This window comes from Tigriopus californicus, chromosome 3 (assembly GCF_007210705.1).
Source record: "Tigriopus californicus strain San Diego chromosome 3, Tcal_SD_v2.1, whole genome shotgun sequence".
Classification (NCBI taxonomy): domain Eukaryota; kingdom Metazoa; phylum Arthropoda; class Copepoda; order Harpacticoida; family Harpacticidae; genus Tigriopus; species Tigriopus californicus.
In genome coordinates, this window is record NC_081442.1 from 14,587,142 (window position 1) to 14,613,155 (window position 26,014).

Below are 26,014 nucleotides of genomic sequence, written 5' to 3' on the forward strand. Positions count from 1 at the left end.
AGCATTTGCTCTTGTTGGATTTACGTATTGTGGAAGTTGATCCAGACTTTGTCTATCCCTGAGAGAGATCAACTTGGCCTTGATCTCCTCATGAAAGCTAGCAACTAGCTAAAGCTGGGAACTTTTGAGAGGAGCTCCCCGTCCCTGAATATTTTCCAACCTCTTGGAGGTTCCGGTTCCAGTTCGTTCCCCTGTTCATGCACATTTCGGTGATTTATTGGCTCCACGCGGCACTTTCGCATCAATAAAACATGAACCCATCTTCCGATCCAATACAACTCCCAAACGGAGCTTCTCTCTTTTTTATGGCCAAATTCAGTTAGCATCATTTTGAACAAGGCAAACATGGGCTTGAAATTCCCCAGATTACCACAGACCTCTGTTTGGCCTTAGGAAATGGGCCAAAAAAGGTGCTCTCGTTTTTTAAGGCCAAGCACATCAAACGGAATGATAAATGAGTGGATTTCGTTTGACGTTTGGAACGCTATTCCTTCTGTGTTCCACATAGATCAAAGTGGTCCAGGGGTTTCATGTTAGAAATGTATTGGCCTGAAAAAAACCTGAATTATGATTCTCACCATTCTTTTGACACGCAATCTTGTCCGGCCCTTGAAGCACGAATCCAAGGGGACATGAAAAAGTGGCTATGGACCCAATCTTGCGGCTCTCCAATCGGCTTTCCAGTTCCACGTCTTCAATATGGAACTCGGGGCACTCAACATCTGAAATAAGGAAATATCAATTACTCGATCTTCAAGTTGATGTGATTTCTCCTTGACATTTCCAGGCCTAGAGGACGGCGTCGGGCTCATAGACAGACAGGCAGACAGAAAGGCAGTCAGACAAAGAGGAACCTGGCAATTCAATTAACAAGGAGGTCAATTTTGCCTTGCCTTTCAATCTGACATTTGAGACATGTATCTGAAGTAGACGGACGAGTAAAACATTTCCGCTCTCAATCCGGCTTCTCTCTCCGTCTTGCTCTCTGCTTGTACAGTGTTAAAAAACCTATGAGTCACTTTTGCTTCCTTCTTGAAATGAGGCTTCCCTCACAAAAAATGCCAGATCTTAATGAGTCTAAGGTTGCCATTGCCAAGGACTATTGAAAAGGTTTGTGAGTGCCAAACAACGCATGATTAAAGTTCAACCTTGAAACAAAATCGTAACCCGCCCATATTTAGCCAGTTGAGCTTAGTTCAAGAATCCCACTCTTCCGTCCTCAACCAGGCTAGGTCTTCAGGGATCTGCCATTCCTGCATTAAGTTGTCCACTTTTAAATGGTCCGAGGATGAACAGTGAAAGCATTTCCGAAGACCTCACTCACATCCTTCAGCTTCTTGCAGGTCTTGTAAGGTCTTCAACATGCTTATAGCTTGGGCTCTGACCTAACGACTGCGCTTACTTGCAATTCATTTTCGGACATCAGCATTTCTATTGCCTTAGGCAAGATAGCGATATTTATATAGAAGCATTTTTAAGGCACCAAAAGTGGCCCTTATTTTTTTCCACCCGGTGGGTCTCTATCATGTCGAAATGAGTTTGCACACTCTTGTAAAACCCGGTTTCAAAGTTGGCTGAAACCACCGTTGGAACCACCTTTAGCACCGCCTGACACATGCCTTGCTTGATTCCCAAGCTAGTTTCCAACCTCGTAAAGTTCTCGACAAGCTCGACTCCCACCACCTGGCTCTCGAAATTGGTTCAATTTCCGATGTTGAGACGGTATATTTTATGAAACCGATTTGGAAAAGGGGGGAGTTTGCCTTCTCTGTCAATTGTCTGTCATTTCAAGCTTATTTTTGGTGTGGAAACTTGTCCCCTTTCTCTTCGATCAACGGATCGGACAACGTTTCCCTTCGAAGGCACAACAATGTGAAAGTTCCATGATTGGCAATTGTTCAATAAAAATGAGATGTCTCAGACTCCCATGCACATCCACTTTTTGGCGATAAACTTTGATGGGTGATTATTTGATCGTAAACTTCGGTCCGAGGGTTCCAATAGTAGGAACAAGAAGTAGTAGAAGATGAAGTTCCTGCAAGTGGAGTTTTCACTCACTCACTGACTCATTCACTTTCGAGTACTTGTGGAGTTTCCATCATAAAGCTTGGAGTAAGTGGAGTCGTTCCAGGTGGTCGTGCACTCGCATGAGACATGGACCTGTTCCAACAAATGGATGGTACCGAAATAAATCTCCTCCGGTTTTGTCACAGCCTCGACAAATGTGGGAAACGATCCGAACAAAAATTTATGTTCCACTCCTGTCTTAGTTCCCAATTTAGAGGAGTGGCCAAAAGATAACACCCAGCCAGTAGAGTGGGATCCAATCTCAATCGAGATAGACGCTCAATCAGACCCAACAATCTCGTTCCGTTGGGCCTTTTTATCCGGGTATGGACTCGTTAACCTTGAGCCACCACAGCTGCGCCTACAGTTGGTATTTATTCCATTCCTGGAACGACCACTGACTGACTACCTTATCGTTAAGAGCTAAACCATGCCCTCCCCCCTCCCCCCAAAAAAAACAAGCTCCAAGTCAACAGGGTTCATTAAAGCTGGAGTGGCTTTAAAAGCTTCGGATTCCACTCGAGAGACTCTCGGCTTTCAATAGGCTAAGTTTGTTTCGAACCATGTACGCTTGGCTTTTTTTATAACCGCAACCAACTTGGTTTAAAATCAACCACGAAGTGCTTGTCTGTACGAGAAAAAAGATTGACAAAGCGACAAAAGATCCCGTTCCAAATTGAATCTGTCACTTGCTTGCGATGCCGATATCTTTGGCAGCCAAAGAGCGTAGATTCTCGACGAGGAGAGTAGTCCCAATCTCACTCATCTTGAAGACCACAAGACCTTTCTCGAAGTGTCAGAACCACACTAGAGGCTCTTAGAGAGAGAGAGGCCTTGAAATCGGTCTTGGCAAATGACAGGTTTCTGAAACCAGCCAAGGGTGCAATAAGCAACCTTCCCTCTCCACTGACTACGACTGCTCCTCAAGATTGCCTTCGAGATGGACTTGTGTGAAAATTGGAGAGCAATTTCCCGGCGATCTTGAGCAAATGCCCTTGGTGGGTTCACATATTTTGAGATCCAAGGAAAGCTCAGGCGGCCAATCAATTAATTGATGGTGAAAATGGTGAATTCCTTCCAAATTACTCACTTCTAAACCAAATGTAACTATGATAAATTAGTTTTCTGTTCATCTATTTACATCGGTCTTGCACTGAAATGTTGGCACGGTGTTATGAAGTCTGCTTCAGTGCTTGTCCGAATATTAATACTTTTGGGGAACCGGAGACCTTCCTGACATCAAGTCTTAGCCCCAAAAACGAAGTTTGATGTCCATTGATTTATCTTTTTCATCTACCACTTGAATAAATCAAATGACAGACCACCCCTTAGTACGGTTATGTATGTCTCCAACAAATTAAACGTTGATCGTTTCTTATGCACCACGGCTATTTCTTTCAAATCCAATTGTCTTTCTATTATTTTGGTTTTTCAAAAGTTTGATTCATGTGGCAAAACATAAACCAAATAATTCAAACAGAAATAATGATCGAGACCGTCCCCTATTTCGTTTCACTGAATGGCCCCCACTACTAAAACTTCAAGTTTAGTATGTAACTGCTTCCTTCCAAATCAACTTTTCTCGGTCCTTTTCTTTCATCAATTCGATTCGTATCGTGAAGCCTTCGCCGAAAACCAAGATCCAACTATGAAGAGCTGAGGGTTGACATGAAAGCAAAGCCTTTATTTGGTCGTTTCAAGCACTCCAATTTGCTTTCGTGTCCGCAGGGTGGAGAAAAGTGCAATCCCTTGTTTCTCGGTTAGCATGTCAGATTTATCTCTGATACTTGGAGGCTGATGGCCAAAGTTTAAAACTGTCCTGAGGTTTTAGAGCATAGGGTGCACTTTTCAAGAAACCGACCGTTCCCAGCAAGTTTTTGTTCGTGTTGTTATTACTCGTCAAAACAAAGATTACAGCACGCCTCTGTAATGCATTATGCACATCTGTACACTCAACAGTATCCTCGAATACATCAAATTTAGCAGGCAACTGGGTTGAAGAGAACCCATTCAATCTTAGAGCAAATGCATCTGGCCCATTAAAGGCTTTCAGGAATCTGCAATGTGTTGGATGTAATTGGGCGGAAAACGACGACCCACCCAGTAACAAGGTCCAAAGAGACTTTGTCCAATGTTGGTTCTCTTTAATTGAGGAATTGAAAAGTTGTCAGTTCTGACGAGAATTGCATTCGAGAGAAGTTCGTTTGTTCTTTGACTGAAAAACAAGATTTGATTGTATCCCTTTTGACACTGGAGGAGCATAGAGAAGGGATCCCGCACGTCCTTCGCTGAGAGCCCCTTCAAATTTGCATATGAATTTTCAATGATGAAGACACGCCCGGTCGTCTCTCTCTGAATACATTTATTAGAACTTTCCCCGGGCCGTGCTGATGTTAGATAGCATGATGAGCTGGGGATTGGATTCTTCAGCTCCAAAGGGCTCGAAAATTACACCATTGTTTGCTTTGATAAGAACTTTTCCGTGCATTTCCAGAAAGAGAGAAAGAGATGCGAGTGTGAGAGACAAGTGCTTGATTCGCTCTTTCTCTGACTCACTCAGATACGTATGGTATGAAGTGCATCTAAGCGAAAAGTTCGCTTCCGTATTGCAGCTCACTCCGCCGGTAGCTCAAAATGGATTAGAATGGTGTGGCAGGAAATCCAATGATATTGTTATTTGGTTGAGAGTCCCTCGAGCATCCAAAGGTCGTCGCTCTCGCTTTATTCCTTACTTGGTTACACGGTATTGTGTGTACAATGCAGTCTTTTGGGGGACTGGGAACACCGTACCTAACGGTGGTGTGCCACTGTAGACTTTGGCCAACAACCAATCAAGGGGAACAAATGAAGATATATATATAGGATGTTTAATACAGAATGGAGCTAGTTCCAAATGAGTGGAGACCAATGAAAAGAAAAATCTCTGGTCTTGGAGTGGAAACAATTACACGTACACCTTGCGAAGAATTGGACCAACAAAAACAGATCATCTGTCAAAGTGGGCAATTTCTTGTTATTGTCACAAGAGTTGTTGTTGTCAAGAAAGTTGTTGTAACAAAGTGCATTTTCTTCGCTTCGTTGTTGGAACAGAAAATATCTTGAGGTTAGATGGAACATTCATGGTGGGGCCAAATCCCAGGATGATCCTAACAGAAAACCGGGGAAGGAAGAGATTAATGGCCTTAATACGCTTTCAAATCCGTGGTTTTATGCTTCAACTCCATCGCAAGAGATCTTCTTTCCAATGTGAGTCGGGAGCTAAGGCTGTTATCATTTTACAATCAAATTTCCTAACTTATACACCATGACTAGTTTTTGTTCAGAATGAGTCAATAAAGATTGCTTTTTGGATATTTTCAATAGCGTTTCAAAATCGTGTAATCGGAAGTCATGAAAAAAGGCTTGGAATCTAACGTTTGGCCAATATCTGCATATCGCCTAAGCCCATATTGTAAGAGAGTCAACCCACGGGAGGTGGATGCAAATTTCAGTGCACGTGTTGTCCATTTAAAATGCACCAAATTCCATGTTCCATCGTCTACTTTCCATTTTACGTGGAAATTGGTTTCCAGCTTTTGGGTAGGTGTTTAAAATGTTAAGATTTCAAAATTTATGGACCTGGTTACCTTGCTAAAGGGTGGGAAAGAGCTTTGCTTAGCAACCTTTGCTCGACGACCTTGGTGAAGTGTTGCCTTCCCAACCTGTTTCTCATTTTGCAAACTCATTTACATCTTTTCTACACAAAAATGGTTCCAAAAGTACCTTATCATTTCTGAGGCAAGGCCACTATTCCAAAACCAGCTCTCAATTTCGTTTATCTAGTTCTATGATCTTCAGTGGTCCAAATTGAAACTGGAAGGTTCCACCATTTTTTGCTAAGTTTCTGGCGCGTGCAATTTTTTGGGCTGATCTTTATATGCACCACAGCCCTTACCTTTAATACTCTTTTATGTTCGCTCTACGTAATTCTGCTCTTCTACCTGGAGGGCAAGAGGCTGTGGCCAACTGGGTTGGTTCTCACGCTTCCAGAAGGAACAGAAGGGCCCCGTGGACAACTCCCTTATTCCCTGGTCTTGTTCCAATGTAATCTTGGCCAGCCAATCTGTTTCAACATGGACCCGCTATTTCGTGTCCGAGGTCAACAACCACCAGAACCACCTAACTAAGTTGTGTGTTTTGGACTAATTTCCAAGAGACCTTGAAGACATTTCGTGGCATATACCTGAAGACAGACAACTCAATTTCCATATTCAAATGGGGTTGGGGAACATTTCAAATCATATGGAGGATCGTTTGGCAGCACTCCATTCTTTGTCTTGTCATTGTTGCACCAGGTGGGGTTAAAAAAGTCCCACTTGTCACCAGTTCATCCACACCTTGTCCCATGGTTTGAAAGTCATTCAAAAGACAGAATATGTTAATCTGAGCCCACCACGAAAACTCATGACTAACTTGAAGTTCCTCTATTTGAAGGGAACTATCTTTTATGACGAGGTCACACTATTGTCATAATTTCACATAGCATAAAAACCACTTCAAGTCTAGGGAGGTCTGGGCAAAGTATGTCCTTGAGTGGTCACATGCTTCCCACTCCAATATATTTGGGCGATATGCAGCATTGTGGTCGTTCACTGACAAAACTCTGGGTGTCTATTATCCTGCCATCCTTAAGTCTAATTCACAACAAAGGAGTCGTTCCCTTTTCTTCAGTGGTCCCTGCAGATGGAATGGGTTGATGTGGTGCCAATGACAAGGTCAGCCTGTCACAATGCTTTTGGATGGCCTTTTGTTGATCACGTTGGAGGATCTTCGACCATACTTTGATGTATAAGAGTAGGGTATAAATGATACCAACTATTTAACTCATTCTCCTCTTAAAAATGACACTTTTTCATTATGACAAAATCTATTGCGAACATTTACCTTGCATGATTTAAATTGGAACCAACATGTAAGGGACCTGGCGGCTTATATCAATGTGTATAACCCTTAACTCGTCCGGAGCGGCTCTCGAGCGAACGACGATGAAAAAAAATGTCCTCTGGCACTTTTCTTTGAGAAGGAAATCTAAATTATGAATGGACTTCCGTCATCTTGAGCCTAGCTCCACGCTTCATTCAAGAGTTTCTCTCCGAATGAAACGTATTAGAACGGTAGAAAGGGACAAGAATCACAAATGATCCAATTATTTAGGGACCGAGCCGAAAAATGTACCATTTCCCCACTTTGGCCTTGGGTCCAAAAATTGGATCAAACGGAGCGAGAATGATGAAGGCAGACATGAAGAGAATATAGATCACCGAGATCTACTTCCAACCAACCAAATGAACAACCAATCCCTGTCCATCTCAACCTTCTCATTGGGACATTTGGGGTAGACCTCGAAATCGTCGTGCATACAAAGTGTATATGGTCATAGGATGTGCGTTCCGAGTTCATTTTATCACCACCAAAAGGTAACGCGAAGATCGAGAGCGAGACATAAAGCGAAAAGTTTAAAAGCCTACTCATGATTCGTTCGTTCTCACTGTTTTCAGTATTCTCACGCCAATGGCTCGTTCCTGGTTGTTCTTCGATCGTCGTTGTGTCAAGCAGTATTGAGAATATCCCACCAAATCAAAGTGTTCCACTGCCTTGTCGCCGTTTTCTTCGCTCCGCTTTGAGTATTCTGTACCACTATTCAGTTGCGCAGAAGGCACAAGATTTCTCAACTAAACTTTTCGTTCCAGAACAAGACCTACGCACAAGTCGAGAACCAGGGCAAACTTCCAATGCAATCCAACAGGGTGAGCCAGAATAACACATTGGTCAAGTGTTGTAACACTTGAAACATTTTAAATGGAACGATCAAGATATTTGATCCTAACCCGTCATTTTCCTTCACAATGTTAAAAACTGAAGAGATGCGGTGACACCTGGCATATTTTGAGTTTCGACTCCGTACCAATTTTCACAGTTCAGCCTGATCCAGTAGCCAAGATAATAGAATTTCCTCCCATTTAGCAAGTCTCCCACAACATGCCGTCAATGCATCAAGGGTGTGAGTGTGTTCCCTTTAGGAGACTTGTGGGATGAAGGGGCACGCACCTTCAACCAACACTCACTCGTGAATAGAGTAAGGAACACATGGCCCAGTCTTTCCCATAGTCCAATAGACTGGGGTTAAAGGGAGGATGACTTGGCACTTTACGCACTATTTATGGAACAAGGAACCCTTGGTATTTGAATCACCCTCTAAAACTATGAAAGAAGGCGGAGTGTGCACATGTGAAGGAAGTTTTCTCGATCTAACGCTCAAACATTTTGCTTTCAAGCAGAAGGACGGGAGAATTGAGAATTTGAGCTTCATGTGGTTCTTCTCTGCTCAATAAAGTGGCCGAGCTCTGTTTGACTGGGCTTTTTTACCCCTGGCTTCAATTTCCAAATAGAAACTGATGGTCGGTTGGAAGCAGCCAAAGCATCACCCTCCGTCAACTTATCCTCGTGTGAGTCCGTCCGTCCGTGAGTGAGTGTGTGTATACAATGTGTGTGAGTGAGTTTTGTTATCTGCAAGATTACGACAGAGCTGTGGTTGTCAAACTTAAACTTGGTTGGTGTTCGTTAATATTGTTCAAACTTGGTTGAGATTTACTCGAGGAAAACATGGCTTCATCGCCTGCTTGTGGCTTAGTTTAATGTCAGCCAAAGACAAGAAAGGCCAAGATGGGCTTGGCCAACTTTGCTCCTTCGATCTACAATAGTTGGACCGAAATAATAAATTCGCGTCTGAAGTTAGGATAACTATTTGTTTTGGCCTGTTCTTTAGCGTGCTTGGGCACTTATTCAAGGTCGTAAGGTTATGTTGGATCCCAATCTTTGATGAAGGGACCTCTTCTACTGAAATCTGGGAGAACAGGATTGAACGAAATCAATTACCTGAAATTCCACTTTTTGTTCTTTGCTGACACTATTTGTGTTGGATTGGTTATGAAAGATTGACTCGATGTTACAGAAGCGGCAATATCAGCGAGGAAAAAGATTGCTGTTAAAAAGCCACTGTAACTTGGGCCAACAACTTGCTCTTTTCCACGAAAAGTTTATCCAATATCAATCAGGAGATGCTAAAACTTCCTGTTAGTTTGGCGCACTCCGATATCGTTACTTGAGGGGGAAAATTGGACCATGGACCATCGACCTCTCAATAGTATTCAATCTTCCTTTTGTCGGCAGGCATAAATCCGGCCACCAACCCAGAACTCCGAGAACTTTTCAATCTTTTCACACAGACCAAATCAAAAGTGACGGATAAGAAATGAACATCCGCTCAAAATCCATTACTTCCAATGCCTCAGTGTTGCCATTTTTGGGCCAGTGTTTATAACAAACGAAAATCCTTACGCTCTCACTTCCTTGAGTCCATTCATTTCCCCGCTCAAGGACATTGGAAAACCCGGATCCAGATCGTCTAAGTCGCATGAGCGCACTTGATCCCACTGAAATGATCCAAGATTTACTGTGCTATATACTGTACAGCATCCCCGCCAGAACAACTATATTGGCTTTTGTTTTGCCACCACAATAACGGCTGTCCATAGACACACCTAACTCCCGTAGCATACTTGCTGTGCCAAAAAAGTAAAGCCCCCGTGTAAGAAAGGCATGCTTTATTGATGTTCTCTTCAGGAGAGTTAGTATGGATACCCAATACCGACTTGGCCTCTGTCACTGTTCCCTCCATCTCCGTCTTCTGTCCTCTCCCCAAAAGCCCTTGGAACTCTTGTTTCCGAGGACACCTGACACCGGGGAAGGAAACTTATTTATGATTACTGCCTCTCCTCTCGGATCACAATGCTTCATTATTCATGAAATGCGATATCCGTGACATAATCAAACATTATCGACTTATCTAGCCAGAGGCCTAAATCTGTTCCTAATGTCCATTGGGACTTGAACGATGCTCTTTTTTCATCGAATTATGATGAGGGAGCCTTTTTTCTGCCAACCAAAATACTTCCATCACAATGCCTGGACTTCTTACAAGCATTACGTAGATTACCATAAGCTTTTACATTTTTTCAGATCATAAGCACTTTTGAAGACCATTCAAAGCTTGTGAACTTCACAAAGAGGTTTTCTTTGAGAAACACATATCATCATGATCCCCCCCCATACTTCCCTAAATATGCCATTCCAAGTGTATTTCCACGATAAATAAGAAGTCGCTGCTTCTCAGACGACTTGCTACACTCTCATAATCCCTCTGTGGAGCATTTAATCTGGACTAAGCTTCGTTCGTTCAAGCCAAGAACCTTCTCATCAAATATCCCTCCATAATAGAGGGCTCGGTGATTCAAACACATGAAAGCTTATGGTTTACCAACACATCACGTTGAACCCGGAACATTAAGTCCAAACCATTGCACTCGGCTATCTTGACCTTCGACCATTCTCAAGCCGTGCATAAGAGTATTTGTTACCTGATATTTGTACGGTGATCGAGTTCTTGTGACCTCTGGGCGAGGAGCACGTGAAGACATTGGAATCCTCGCTTAACTTGGCATAGTAAATGCTCATACGAAAATGCCAGTTCCGTTCCAAACCTGAAACGACCCAACCTGGAAAGAAAAGTGTACCCGTTATCCTCAAGATGCAAGGAAATCCTTCTCCAACCACGGGTGCGTAGTGCCCCCCCCATTCAAGTGCACGATTCAATCCGGGCGAGTTGTTTAACGAATACTAAGTATCTTTCGCTTTTGTTTGGAGAGCGTGAAAGTGTCTACTTTCAAGTTTCGTTTCCCGTCAAGAAGAGAGGACACATCCATCCGAGAAAGAGGAACGAGGTGCTCGAGAAATTTGTCGAGCACCCTCCGAGGCTTCTCTAATTTGCATGTCTGTTTGCTCTAGGAACTCTTTTCTCCATTTCATTTCGCATTCACACGAAAAGAAAGCCTTTTACCGGGCTTTGTCAGGAACTTTATGGACAAACTTCCGTCATTCTTTCACGATATAAAAGCGCCTTGCTGATAAACCTCGAGCCCTTTTACCAAGTCGGCGATAGTCGTGGTCTTCTTTCAGGCAAATTAAGTCGATTTACCTTAGTTAGTTAGTTCCTTACTTACTTCGTTAGCGCAGTAGGATGAGCCAAGACCCTCATTACACGGACTAAGCTAGAAGAAGGCAATTCTGACTAATTAAGTACCAGAGGAATAGGGCCCCTCAATACCCAAAGGAACACGCCTCGATCGCCATTTTGCAACCCACTCTGGTGCTTAAGAAGTGGCTGTGAGCTCAAAGCCTCAGAAATGGTGTTCCATTTGAATGGACCATCCAATATTGGGTCATCGTTTAACGTGAGTCTGGCGTCTGGCGTCTTGGAAGGAGAAGGAGAAAGAGGAGGAGGAGGAGAGTAAAAACTTATAATACCCCCATTCCAACACCAAGACATACTAACATAACAAACATGTTCCAATGGTCTTTGGGTGGGCATAGGAGGTCATTTGGCACACACTCTACATAAAATGGGAACACATTCTGCTCGTGTAGCCATTATTTGATCCAGAGGGTAATTTCGAATGCGCTCCCTGCTTCAACATTGTGCTCATGGTCGGATGATTTGATTACAACACAGAAGAAGAAGACCTATTAAATGTAGTAAATTTTAGGCACTATAAAATCAGCTGGACATGACTTCAAGTGGAAAAAAATTGAATCATATATGTTTATACACCAATGCTTTGCTCCCATGTAATGTTTTGTAGTTGTGTTTTGGGTATATTTTATCACCCTAGAGATGGAAATGGATGATTCAAGAGGGAACTACGAGGTTGCTGTAAAAACCTGGCAGGCCATCATAAGACCTTTTCTCGTTAGAGCTAATGTTTTCTTTCTCCAGATGGTAAGAAGAAAAGGAAGGGGGATCATCACAATTCCTTGTTTTTCCTGAAAGGGATTGCTTTTCACTGAATAGACGAAACACACCCATTCTTCGTTGATTGAGTCCATTGCTCACGTGGTCAGAGAGCTCTGATAAAAATTGGACACCCTCTCTACCGATACTATCACGTGGCCAGCCTACTAACCCGCCTACCTGTCGGATAAACTTTTCCTGAGGTGGACCAACTCCATGCTGGATTGCCCAGTTTCCTGTTAAAGATGCAATCCAAATGGATAATTGATCCTGGGTAAACAATCAGCTCGCCACCTGGGCCTTCTTGAATGTGGCCTCCAGCATTCACCACGGAAATTTGAGGGGGAAGATCGCCTAAAGAAGAGGAAGAAATGTGCTTTAGCTTAATTTTTTACTTAGCTTATGCTTTGGACATCTATTGTACTGTACATAACACGACTATAGACTAAAAATGTTGGAAAAGTGTCTATACTTGGCAACAATGTCTTAGAGCATACAAGCATCGTATATGTGATGGGAAATTCGAATTTATTGAAATACGATTGGGAACTTTGACTTTCAAATCTTAGTGAATCGAAGGATCCAGGAACACTTTTGCAAAGCATACGTTAGACTGAATGTACGTAAGCTAATCAGTTTTGAGAGGGTCAAATCTGTAGCAATTTCATGCTTCGTCTCGTGCCAACAAGCTGCTACTCCTTCATATCCGTAATTTTGGGTTGTCCCTACTAATGCGCTTAGTCAAAGCAGTTTTTGTATGAAATCATTTCAGATTGCTCTTAGATCTTGTTACTCAAGCTTGCAGTATCATACCAATAAAGCTTCATTTTCAAATGGCATTGTAGATTAGCTCTTCATCCAAGGACTAGCTCGGTCTGCCATCTCAAATTTGTTGGTAGATCAAATATCATATAAAGATTGAAAGGTAGTAAATAGACAAATGTGACCTTTCATTTTAATATGTAGTACTGGGGATTAAATTCCTCGTAACGTTTAGAAAAGCCCGTGAAAAGCCAAACTAAAAACACAGTATTTGAGAAGTGAGGGCTGACGCATTCTCTGGAGCAAAACTACAAACAGCAAGCCCAGCCAACCCGCACCATGCAAACATTTAATTGGCCATTTATTTCAATTTACCGACTTATTGAAGCGAACAGTACTCTGACATTGAGCTGAAATGTTAGTACAAAATAACAAAAAAATCATGTTTTTTTTTTAAGACACAACTTTAATCGATTGTTGAAAATACAATTGGATCACGGTGCGAGTTGGGTGTAATGTTTGTCTAAGTTCTCCTTCCACAAAATGTCTAAAATCAGGGTGCCGGACTACATTTTTCCTTGAATTTCCTTTACTTTACATGGCTAATTAGCCATTAACAGATGCGAATGGTTTAATATTTTAAATGTAAAAACATCGTCTTAGATTAGGCACAACAATGGCTATCTTGAGCTGGCAGCGTTGCTTACCATCAAAATGTTCGATACCAGACGTTTCCCGGCAATAGGGAAGCCGAGAATCCCATTGGCCGTTTTGGCAAGTGAGTGTTGAATTTCCCTCCTGGGCAAACAATCCGGGTTTGGAGCTATTGCACCGGATCTGTATTTCCGCTCCATGTGGGAACAAGGTACTCTCCGACAACTGAAACATGAGAGCCATTCCTCATCAGTCGCCTGGGTCCATAAGCCTCCCACACTCCCACTCGTACGAGTTGGCTCAAGTACTGCTGTACGAGCACAATTTCGTTTTCGGACTGCCTCTACATTGGGTACTAACAAGACCTTGTTAGGGTCTCTTTATGCCCTTGGAACGAGGTCTATGGACTGAGAGTACTGAATACTCACTTGGAGCTCTTGGTATTGATATGTTAAGATCTGTTTGGGTGGATGAATATTCAGCTCACAGCTTCTCAATAGAGATTTGTAGGTGTCCTCTGTAAAGGAACAACAAGATTGATTACAGACCGGAACACTCGTGGAACAGGGATCCACTTTGTACCTCGGGCCTTCCGACACAGGGGTCCGACCCATTTGCCATTTCGACAACTCAACTTGCACTTTTGTCGTCCCGAGGCCAAGGGACCAATTTGAACGTCAAACTCCACGTCTTCCACGGCTTTGAACGAGGCTACACCCTCGAGGATGTTCGCAGACAAGACACTCCCATTGTAAGTCACATTGGGGGTGGGACACGATGCCTCTGTATCTGAAAATGTATTGATGGAAAGTTTTACTTTGGTCCATAATTGAAGTGTTCCAGTGGCTCTGGATTGATACGCTTGAGAAGGTTGAGTTTTCAAGGAAAAGGCCCCATTTTGTCTCTTTTGTTGTATTTCTTGTTTAGATACCGTATGTACTAAATATTATTCAAGCTAGACGAAAGCAGGTTGACCTCTTGAAATAGCATTGCAGACGCCCAAAGAGGTACTGCTCTACATGTAATGAATGCTAGAGTTTTTTCGCTTACAAAAGTCAAGGCTTAAAGCCCTGGTGTTTTGCTTGACATTCAAACGTCCTACCTCCATCTGTGTTTATTCTGACGACAGAGGTGCCATTCGAGAAAGTTTCTTTGACATTAGACTGAATTTTGCTTCCATTAAAATTATAGTTGCCACAACGTTCGGTTTCCCCAAAATTGTAGCACAAACTAAATATGCCAATTGTTTATGCGGGAAGTAAGTTTAAAACTATATGTAATTGATGTATTGGTTCTAGAAACCGATCAACAGCTTGCCACATGCTCTGGTAACATACCGAAATGACAGCACACAGTTCATACGTGGTAAACAACTTAATAAGGGAACAACCTGGCTCAAACCGTGACTCACCAGTTACAAGATTGATCACCCCCAAATCCTCAGTCATGCCTGGTATGATCCAACATTGGAACAAAATGATTCCAATGATTCCGAAGCACTTGGTCACCATTCTCTTCGGCTCATGCAATCGTGTGTGCTGCATGCCAACTTGCTTCCATTTTTCGTCCGGAAAGTTCAGAACTTGAATTGGCAAGCTGTCGATGTTCTTTTCTGTTGGATAGCTCAAGAGCAACTGTTCCATGAGCGGATGAAACCCAAAGGAGCAGGAAGGAACACGGAATAGAAAGAGGAACGTTCTTAGCTCTCTCCTTCGCTTCAAAATCAACGCTCCGACAGAACGGGCGAAAAGGTAAAAAAGGGCGAGAGGGATGGTGCGTGGGACCTAATGGTCACTCTAAACAGGCACTCTTTATTATAGTGCGGTATGAATAGATACGCATGATACGTAAGCATTCAAAACGACAGCGAAGGGTATGGTTGGGGCAAGAAACTAATGGAAAGTGATTAATTACGCCCCCCCCGCCAACCAATCGCTAATCGACTCTCATATTAAAATGGATAACTCCCTTCCTAGTTTTGGTTCGAATTGAGCATTGGAAAGCTTTGTTTGCTGAATGCTGACCCAAAAATACAATCAACTCGGAAGCTTATTATGCAAAACGATGTGTAAAAAGTGAAGCATTGAAGTTCAACTCTCTTCTTTCTCGGGGCCCTTCATTGTTTAATTGGCTGCCTTCAAATATTTGTAGGTCGTATGTAGGCGTTGATCCGGTAACAGGATTTAAGTCAGACTTGGACCACCTTTTGACAAAATTCCCGATCAACCCTATATTCAAAGGTTAGCCAGATCAGCCAACTTTAAATCGTTGGTCGATCAAATAATATAATTAAATAAAAGTTAAGTCAAATGAATAAATATCTCGTTCTGAAGTGCTGGAATTCCAATCCCAGTAGCGGTATGGAAGTCCGCAAAAAAATGAACATTTGACTACTAGGAATTGTCAGAAAAGTTACTCGAGTGTATTGTTTTCTTTATTACAAGTTTTAACACTGTAGTAGGGGAGGGCTTATTTATCTTCAAAAAGGACCTTTATTGAACGGGTTACGGACACTGGAGTGTTGCGTATCCTTCAGCTTTTACATTCGTTCGATAATGACATCAAGAGGAACAGAAGATAAGTTTTAAAAGTAGAAGTCAATTTACCTCTTGAAATTGGAAAGGTCACGAAAGTCTCAGAATTTTGAATCAATGGTAACCAAATTGTAATTGAACAAAATACAATTTACATTAACAAAATCAGCCTAGTCGGTCGGTAGAGATTCGTTACGTACAATTGACGACGACCACGTCAATGTCGTCAGAACGCACGGAAATGGAATAATGACATTTAAATTCGATCAAGTCAAATTAGCTTACAATCAAAGGTTCACATTTTTGTAGGGCGTCCATCTCGAAGTCAATCTCCCCGTTTGATGTTTAATTAACATCCAATCGAGGACAGTCGACATGATGAGGGTGTCGGAGCTTCTTCAAGTTGCCGTTTTCCTCCATCATCTTCCTAAATGTTTTGGTTTCAACATTGAATTGTTGGAAAATCTCAAGTCATCCTATAGCAACTTCGTGGGTCATCATTGTCCCAATGGTTATCTGCTGACAACCATTGCCATTCCAATGTCAACCTCTCCCTCGGACTCCAACTGGACTCATCTTTCCATTGAGGACCCAATGACTCGATTGGACCAGGTCACTTCCCAAACTTGTTGCTCATTGACCATCATATCTGAGATGAATGGAAATCAAACTTGGAAGGTCTTGAAAAGAGTCCAACCATTTCGAAGTTCGTTCATCATCTTGGTCTTACCCGACTCCCAAGGGTTGAGCGAGTGGTACGAGGTGGCCAATCGGGCACATTCGGCATTCTTTGCCATGGTTTCGGATGGAACCGAGACCTTGGTCCGCTTTTTCCTCATTTGTCCATTTGGACCGTTTGCCGATTACAATCGACCCTTTGTGGTATGGAGAGCTGGTTATGGCTTCACAGCTGACTTGATTGAGAGATTCAAAGGGTCTTGCCATGGTATTCATAGCACATGGGCTGTGAGTTATGTGCCCTTTGTTCCGACTACTTATCAGGACGGAGTGAATGGAACCGCTCCTTATGGATTTGAAGTGGATGTGGCCAAGATAATCGCTCAGAAATTGGGGGTCAACTTTAAATACGAGTGGCATGGCTGGTCATTTGAGAGAAAATTGGGATATGAAGTTACCAAACAACTCATTGAAGTACGTACCTCCTTGTTCATTTCTTGGGTTATAACTAGCGGCAAGTACTTCATCAGATACATATTTGAGAAGAAGCATCTCCTGTTAAACATTCAGGTTGGGAGAAGCAATGCGTAAATGGTCACGAAGTGGTAATGATGAAGGTCCATTGTCGGTTTTACTGTAACATCGTACAGGGTTCTAACCTTGAACTTGTGTTTTAAACTTAAAACAACAAAAAAAATTGACTCAATGATTGTGAATATTCGTGGAGATCATGCTCTACAATCTGTCAAGTACATGCCATACATTATGCTTATATGCTCATACTCAAAAGTGGCTGACTTTTTTCAGATTACTAATGATCACACGGTGAATTTCTCAAAGACACGTCCCATACCTTGTCTTTCAATTTCCCTCTTCTGCTTTGTTAATTTTGCGCTTGTCCTACCTGTCACTTTAAGACGGGTTGATATCATACGGCAAAAACACGAATGCCGTGAAATGACAAACTGTAGTATGCGTTTTGGGGGGTTCATTTTTTGAACTTGGGTTACAAACCTCTCCTTCGCTTTTTCCCTTGTTTTTTATGCTTAACAAATGCCCATTTGACGTTGTTGAACTTAGCATTTCGACAAAACTTTAAGGTTTATTGTTAACTATACTACGAAACTGGTTTTGAGTGCACAAGAAAGCAATCACGTGATCGAGAAAACTCAAGGGTGTATGGGACTGAAACATTACATTTTGGTTGCCAAACACATTTATGCCCCTCTACTATGAGGACTTTTTAGAGAAGTTTCCGATGCCTCAAAGCATATAACATTTTTGGGTAGCGTTCGATCAAGAAAGAGTTGCCAAACATGAAAAACGATCATGAATATTCTCTGCATTATGTACAGAGTGGATTTTTCTCGTTGATTCGACTTGTCTGGTGCACTCAAAAGGTTTTTGAAACAAACCTTATTCCTGGAAAGGAAGAGCACCAAAACAAAATACCAATGAAAAATGAACAGCTTTGGGAAAGCCTCAATTTATGTTTCTATTCAATTTTTTGAACCTTTGAACAAAAACAAAAATCCAAATGCCAATGGGTTTGAATACGCTTGAAATATTGTATGATCAGCCCCACTGAATCACTGAATTTGGGTTTTCAAGTGTTGCCAGCAATTAATTGACCGAAAATTTCGATTGGGACCCAGGGACAACGAAAGAATGGACATCATCAATCAATAGCTATCTCTACCTATGTTCAAACTGTAATGTCAGAAACTCTTTCCTCTTTCTTTATTGCCAGATTTCAGAGTACAAAAAGCCATTTGGAATTGGTGTCAGACTAGTCCGCAATCCTAACGAGGTATTTGCGGATTTCACGGGTGTGTTCTACTTCGTGGAAACCTTTTATGCTTCACGGATGCCCAAGAAACTTCCCAACTACTTAAGCGCCGTCAACGTGTTTTCAACACAAACCTGGTTTTCGGCCATTTTGGTGAACTTGATTTTTTCCTTCGCCCTCTACGCAATTCACAAGTGTTATCTTAGTGACACGTTGAGTCCTCATGTTGAGACCAAGCCTGGACAGCTTTTGGACTTTGTCATTCGAATTAATCTGGGGTTGACGGAGCCAGAGCGATTTAGATGGTTTCCAAGTTTATGCGGGGGTAAATATCCATTGAATGTTAAGAACTGCAGGAAATCTTTCAGCCCTTTTTGATTTGTTACATTTTGACCGTAAAGTCCCTACCGCCTTGAGAACCGCGCCATTTTGTCAGGTAAAAGTGATTGTTTCCAAATGCTAAGTCAAGATTGGCATTTCCAATCATGTGGGCGAGTCAAGGCAGTGGTTCCAGGATAACTCGACCCAACAGACAACTCGTTCCAAGGGTCAGCTCGACTCAGCGGACAACTCGACCAAGGAGGACAATTCGGCTCAGTAGACAACTTGACCCAGTACAGATATAAAGAAATAAAATTGACAATCTTTTGTAAATTATATAGGAATCCGAAAGTTATTGCTCAATTCATTATCAAATCCTTTCTAAAGCAAGTTATACCTACTTCAATTAAGGTGTAAAAGTAAAAAATGATAATTTACAAGTCACATTTTTAGTGTTATGTCTTTCTGATGTCAACATCTTTGCTGGCAAGTTGCATGTTAATTCATCAAGCTACAGTTTTGTTCCATAAGCAATATTTTTAAGGTCTTGAAGAGGCATATTGACATGGAAATTGAGGAGCATTTCATCTTCAACGGAAATATTCACGATTGAAAGCTTTTTCATTTTTGCTTGACGACTTCCTTACCACTACTAGGAATGAAATTTCCAACAGCTCAAGGCGAAAAACGCATTTATTTTGCCTAACATTTTTATCAGATAGTATCTGATTTACCAACAAATTAGAGTTGGAAGATCTGGTTAGCCCTTGATGGAACACCGTCAAAAGCACCGGCAGTAAAGTGAAAGCCAAATTTCAACGAAATCAAGAGGGAGAAGACTGGCCCGGTAGTGTCCCGAGCGTAATTTCAATATTTTTCTTTCCCTCTGAAGAGTCAAAGTCACTGCAATGGATCAGGTCACCTCTTCTAAGTACCGTGTATTCAAATGTGTCATCAAGTACCTTAACTTTCAGCTCTCAATGGTCATAACTTTTCACGTAATTTTGCTCAATGGTACAAGAGAGGGACCATTACAGATCCTATTAGGTTAAAATATCGGTAAAGCGGCTCTCTCCAAATCAAAGTGTTATCAAGAAAAGACAGGAATTTTACGCTCATGCTTTAACGTGCCATTGAAAAGGCTTTAAAAACAAAAAAAACCATAGAAATCTTCTTTTTTCGCCCTAGCATCCTTGTCCTCTGGTGCATTTTATATCTCAACCATGGTCTTGTGCTTGTCATTTACCTCTACATTGTTGTCGGTCTTGGTTAAGGTGGAAAGGGAACATCCTGTGGACAACTCACGTGATGCATGGAGGCGTGGGGCGACGTTATATTTCACTAGTTTGGCGGATTACGTGCAGTAAGTTCGGACACTTTGGGCCAATTTGGTCGGATGAACTAGGCAAGTAAAATTTACGCTACTCTAACCCTTAGTCCGGACTTGCCGTCCTTCAAATTGTTTCCCAAGGATCTTCAGAAAGCCAGCTTGTTGGCCATCAAGACGGGTGGAGTGTATGATTTGAGATTAGTGAGCAACATTGCTAAGTACGCCCACAAAGACATTGCAGAAAACGGGGCAGTTTTTGGGGCTGCGGGTAGGTCATCTCTTGATTTGTAATTCATGATGGTTTTAGATTTCATGTCAGCTTGTTGTTACGTTAGCGAATTTATATTCTTCTTAGGTGACCCCTTTTAAGACGGATAAATATTTTTTTCCAATTATTTGTCCGGATTTTCACGTTTTATTGCTCGTAAATGATATTCAAGAGAAGGGGTAGGTCTAGAGCTCCTTTAATGATTGTTTTTGGTGATTCTTGTTAAAATCTAAAGCAAGCAGCTCTTTGCATTTCATAGTTCTACTTCCTGTCCTTATTGCAGGTTAATGAAGCATACATTTAAATCACAATTTAGCATTACACAAAAATTAAACCTGTCTAAATCAATTGTAGTTAGAATTAGCAGAAAGTTTTTGGTCAATTTGAGAGATTTTCATTCCGATTTAAGTTCTTGTATTTTTCAGGAGCTCGAACATCAACAACGAGGATCACAGCCCTATCGCAAAATCTATATGAAGCCAAGGAAAATCTGATCTCTTCGATCCCTGGTACATTTTTCGGTTAGTTCACGTAGCCTTACTTCATTATAGACGACTACTGCTACTGGATAGCAAATTGGGTAAAACGTTACGTTTACATCAAATTTCGGGGGTTTTGTTTCAATCAACCCAATCTCATCCTGAAAATGCCCCATGACACAAGGTAAAACTTGTCTGACCGCATTGTTGTCAGGATTGGCTCAGTGTTGACCTCTATGTAGACAAATGAAACCTCAACTTTTTTTCGATTGCTGCAAATTAGCGTTGTTTATGCAACGGGGTTTGAGTTTGGACACATTTTGACAGGTGGTTCAAAAACATTACCAAGTACAGGAAGCCAAGCGCTTGTCTCTCATTGTTCTTCTTTAACCAGTATAGTCAAACAAACCAACATGTGAATTGGCCCACTCTCTGCTACCGACGTACTAAAGTATGTTTAAAATAAAATCTCAATTAGTCTGGTGGGAGTACCGCTTCTATTCCTAGAGCTCTGGTTCAGACATCTACATAATAAAAAACATCCATGGATGTGCCGTGGTCAAATTGTGTTTTTATTAGACACCGTAGTAGCACGCGCATCCATGAAATCTGCCATTTTTGACCATAAGAATTGGTCCAAGAAGAGGTATTTCTTGCCGTCTAGTCTAGCCAACGGATTAGTCCATGAATTAGTCGTGACCAAATTTAGACATGATTCAAAGAACGCAAAAGTGTGGTCGTGAACTAATTCATGTGTCAAATGAGTTAGACGCGATTCAAAGAACCCACCTCAGGTTTCAAACATTAGAACGTGATCTCTACTTGTGCCATTAGAATCGTATTTGCATCATACTCTGGGCAAGAGGGAAAAATCATTCAGACCAGATGCCGGTTCTTTGAATCAAGTCTAACTCATTTGACACGTGAACTAGTGCACAAATTAGTACACGACCCAGTGTTTGTGTGCGTTTAATCAAGTCTAAATTGGGTCGCGATAATTCATGCACTAATTTACTGGCTAAACTAGACGGTAAAAATTGACCTAACTCGCCGCTAAACTGAAAATATTAGATTTTCTGCCTTTTGCTTTTCAACTTTCATTGAAATGATTCAATTGTATTGAAAAAAACGAAACAAATGGCAAGATATCTTAAATGTTTGATGTTGTAGATACAGTTAGCTTTTGAAAATTCTGCAAATTTGATCATTTAAGAAAAAAACATTTGCATGGCCTTTGCTTTATCCTACGTGTTGAACCTTGGATTTGATCTCAAATATTGTCCTGCACGTTGTTTAGAATGTTGTTAAGTGACTTTCAACTATGCTCTCAAGATTTTCAAAGACGGTTTTTGATACCAGTATATCAAGGACTTCAATTTATATCGTGTAAAAAAAGTCAGTTGCTGATAAAAAAACAGTGCAAAATGACACTTAAAACACACTTAATGGCACATAAGACTAAAAGTGGTGAAAAGCAAAATTATTAGGTACTTGAGTTCAGTAGAAAATTTATGGCCATTTATAAGCCGGTTACTTAACTATTGCAAGTTGAATTCCTTGACGACCCCTTGCCACAAATGAATTGGCATATTAAGTACATTTTCGATCTTATATACTCGGATGTATTATATTTGTTACATGGTGATGCTATATTAACTCAAAAAATATTGGGTGACATTTTTTTTAATGCAATAGATTTTTATTGAATTTGCTTCATATACCCACTTGTGCTGCTCACTGCAATTTCAAGAAAACCAACGACATTTCAAGAAAACGTTGATGAACAAATATGCACCAAGCTTTCAGTCACACTTCAAATTGAAAAACCTAACCGCTAAATGGAATACCGCAATTTTTTGAGCATTCAAATAATGGAAAAGTTTTTGTAGGAATTTTATTTATTTATTTAAAATCTGTTTTTTAATGTAATTTAAATGACTCAATATTTCATATCTAATAATATAACATCTTTTAAAGGAAAACATGTCTCATTTGAGAATGTGAGGTCGCAGAAATATGTAATATGTTCATTAGTTATCGTCGAGCTACGATTTGGGCATTTGTAGTCTAGTTTTGACAGAAACCGGAACATTCAACTTGCAATAGCTAAGTAGCCGGTTTATAAATGTCCATAAAATTTCTACTGAAGGTCCAAATAATGTATCTAATGGCTTTGACTTTTAGCGCTATTAGTCTAATGTGCCATTAAGTATGTTTTAAGTGTCATTTTACACTTTTTTAATTGACAAATGATTTTTTTTGAAACAGAAAATTTCCTTGATTTACTGATATCAAAAACCGTCTTTAAATGTCTTGTGAGAATATTTGAAAATTATCTGACAACATTCTGAACACCGTGCTTGGGATCTGACCGATTGAAGGTATTCAAGACAAGCATTTGGAGGTATATTAGAGGCCATGCTGGGCTTCATGCTAGAATCTAGACATATATCTCTATGCAAGATTTGCCAAATTGGCAGCACTAGCATTTGATGTTGACGGAACTTGATTGCATTTCAGCTCATTATGACAAGTTCATTGACTAATTCACCGCCAACTGAACATGAAACAGCCATGATGCAAAGAATGCAAAAAAGTTCGTGAACTAAGTCACCGCTAACTAAAGGTGTGCTAGTACATCAATTATTGCATGAACCAGACGCCATTCAATGAACCGGCCTTACTACATAAATTTCGAGCCACTGTTCTCCGGTGGTCATGTATTGTAAACTTGATGACGGCCAGAATATTTTAAACTCCAAATTGCCCGCACGATGGATATCAGAGGAGATCGTTGCTTCTGTATTGATCATTTATCAAACGAAAATGAGTTGCTAAGATAAAAAAAAGCCTCAAAGATCTCGCCAAACAGTACTCGGCTGAAGTATTGGGCAAATGCAAAATTAGTCACCCTTAGAAAATGATACATTTTCAAGGAAAGTGCTTTGCAGTGTTACCCAACACTGGATTACCCAACCAAGACGTGCACAAATAGGCATTCGCAATGAGTAGGATTTGAACCTTGCGTTGTAATGCCCGTTCGATCTCGAGACGATTGCCTCAACTCCTTGGGCGCAAATATGGATTAAGGTACTAGAGTGTATGTCCACTGCTTTCAAAAACATACAACGGCTTTGTTTTGGTAATCAAGCAATATCTCTTAAACTTGAAAACAAGTTGAGCGAAGTGTCTAAGAAAAAAAAGAAGAAACTACTTCAGACATGAACGTTGTATGAAACGTACGGTTATGTTAATGTACTCGATTGCCATTTTTTGTTATACATAGCAATTCGAAACGTTCTTGAGAGATTTCCTTTATAGCGAACGCACGCAATTTTCCTCGCACAATTAACCACATAAAACCATGAAATCATTCATTCTTCGGTCAAAACCCTCCAACCAATTATTCATATGAACGCAAGTTAGCTTACTTTTGAAGAGCGAATTGAAGTAAAACTTCGAAATGCCCAACGTATCCCAAATATTTCAATAAAACCAAACGCCCTTACATTTTTCTCTGTTTAAATGCCAACGGGACAGATTTGAGCCAATCCTAATAACTTTGTGCGTATTTTCAGCAAGCTTTAGAATGGAAAGAGTTCTTACAATGAAACAAGGTACTTGATTCAAATGATTTTTCCACCAGTTCCTAAGTACGCCCCTTGGGGTCCTCGCGTATCCCAAATTCAAGCGAGGTTGTTGAGCAGCGGCATTGTGGACCACATTGCCAAGAAATACGTCCTACCCAAACAACAGCCCCAAGACGTTCTAATCCCTCTAACATTCGAACATTTAGCAACAGCCTGGATATTGCTGGCTGTTGGTTCCTTGATGAGTATTCTTATTTTCGCCCGCGAACGAAACCCATGCAAGAGAAAAGGATCCCAACATACGCCCAACCGTATTGAAAGTGCTCTTGATCAAGATATCGCTTAATTGATCTCTCATACGTTGCTAACAATTTTGGCATCGGATTTTCCGGGGAGGAACTAAACAGAAAATCCAATCCCAAATTGATCTAGAGGGAACTAATCGTTGGTGTATAGAGCTGAACACAAGCCAACAATTGTGAATAAACGTAATGTACAAACCTCTTTTGCCATTTTTCTAACAATTCCACGCCTTAAAGTGAGCACTACAGATGAAGCCAAGTCAAAAGAGTGCATAGCTCCCAAGCCAGACAGGCTCGTTTTCGGAGCGAATGGGTAAAGAGTGAAAGTAGGTTATAAGGTAATGATTAAGGTATTGATTTCCAATTTTAGAAGTAGTGCCTTCAATCGATTGGAGTAGCAATACTTTGGGGTCACCAAATCAGCTGCATTAGAAAAACTTTAACCAATTTGATTTTCCTTTTTTAGGTTTTTGTTCAATCACAATCAGGGATGAGAAATCATTAAAAGCCATTCTTGACCACCTGGCAGAAAGTGGCAGAAATTCCTTCAAGTGGATTTTTGCCAACGAGGATGTAACTTGGATGGGAAATTATCAAAAGCCATTTTTGACCACCTGGCAGAAAATGGTGGCAGAAAGTGAAAGAAATTCCTTCAAAGTCGAATTTTGACATCGCTGATCACAATACACACTGCCTTCAGCCATTAAAAGCGAATACTGATTAGGGGAGCAAAACCATTGACAGAATTCTATAAGTAAAGGGGATCTTGGGCATTCATTCACCTCCAACCAGGAGCTGCTTCACTGATGGAATTCGCACTTCAATGAAAACGTTTTTATCTCAAGTTTTCATGGCACGAATCATAATCACTGGACAGGAATGGTATTGAAAAACCTCATATTGTGGTCAATGTTATGGAATTGGCGTTTCTTGGAACGGAATGTTGTACTCACCCATCAAAGCAGGAGTAACAAAATCGTAGGAGTGGTGACCAACACTGTATGTAACTAAAGTTTTAAACGCGTGTACCTAACACGAACCCCAACAGCAAGGGTTTTAACCATGCTAGTTCCCGCTCGTGAAATATAGGGCAAGCCTGGCCCACAATCCTCAGCTAGTTGGCGGGATTAATAATATGAGACACACGAAGTGTGTGTTAACGAAGATTTGAGTCCGAAATAATGTCATGTTGAGGCGATTAACTAACTTGTGTACCCTGATGTGACGAAGGCGTAATGGAGAAGGCCATATTTGCAACTGAAGAGGAAAGCTGCTTAAGTCAGATCTTAAACTGACCTCAAGAATGTGGATTGCATGCTTGGGTTGCGTCTGTAACGTACCAATTACTCCCATG

The 26,014-nt window shown here is 41.1% G+C and overlaps 2 protein-coding genes across 2 annotated transcripts in view; one reads left to right on the plus strand and one right to left on the minus strand.

Annotated features, from left to right (window-relative positions):
* LOC131878141 (locomotion-related protein Hikaru genki-like) overlaps positions 1–15,183 on the minus strand; it is a gene marked incomplete in the record, with an annotated part of 17,387 nt that extends 2,204 nt beyond the window's left edge. Inside the window, 7 exon segments of the mRNA XM_059224040.1 lie at positions 579–722; positions 10,524–10,661; positions 12,134–12,307; positions 13,423–13,594; positions 13,798–13,886; positions 13,952–14,158; positions 14,781–15,183. Of these exon segments, the coding sequence (XP_059080023.1) occupies positions 579–722; positions 10,524–10,661; positions 12,134–12,307; positions 13,423–13,594; positions 13,798–13,886; positions 13,952–14,158; positions 14,781–15,012 (1,156 nt within the window).
* Positions 15,184–16,278: 1,095 nt separating this feature from the next.
* On the plus strand, positions 16,279–24,924 carry LOC131878186 (uncharacterized). Its single transcript, XM_059224100.1, has 6 exons — positions 16,279–17,055; positions 18,332–18,695; positions 19,880–20,054; positions 20,129–20,289; positions 20,715–20,810; positions 24,415–24,924. The coding sequence occupies exons 1-6, from the start codon at positions 16,279–16,281 to the stop codon at positions 24,702–24,704; spliced, it is 1,863 nt and encodes a 620-aa protein (XP_059080083.1). The 3' UTR covers positions 24,705–24,924.
* The last annotated feature ends 1,090 nt before the right edge of the window (positions 24,925–26,014 follow it).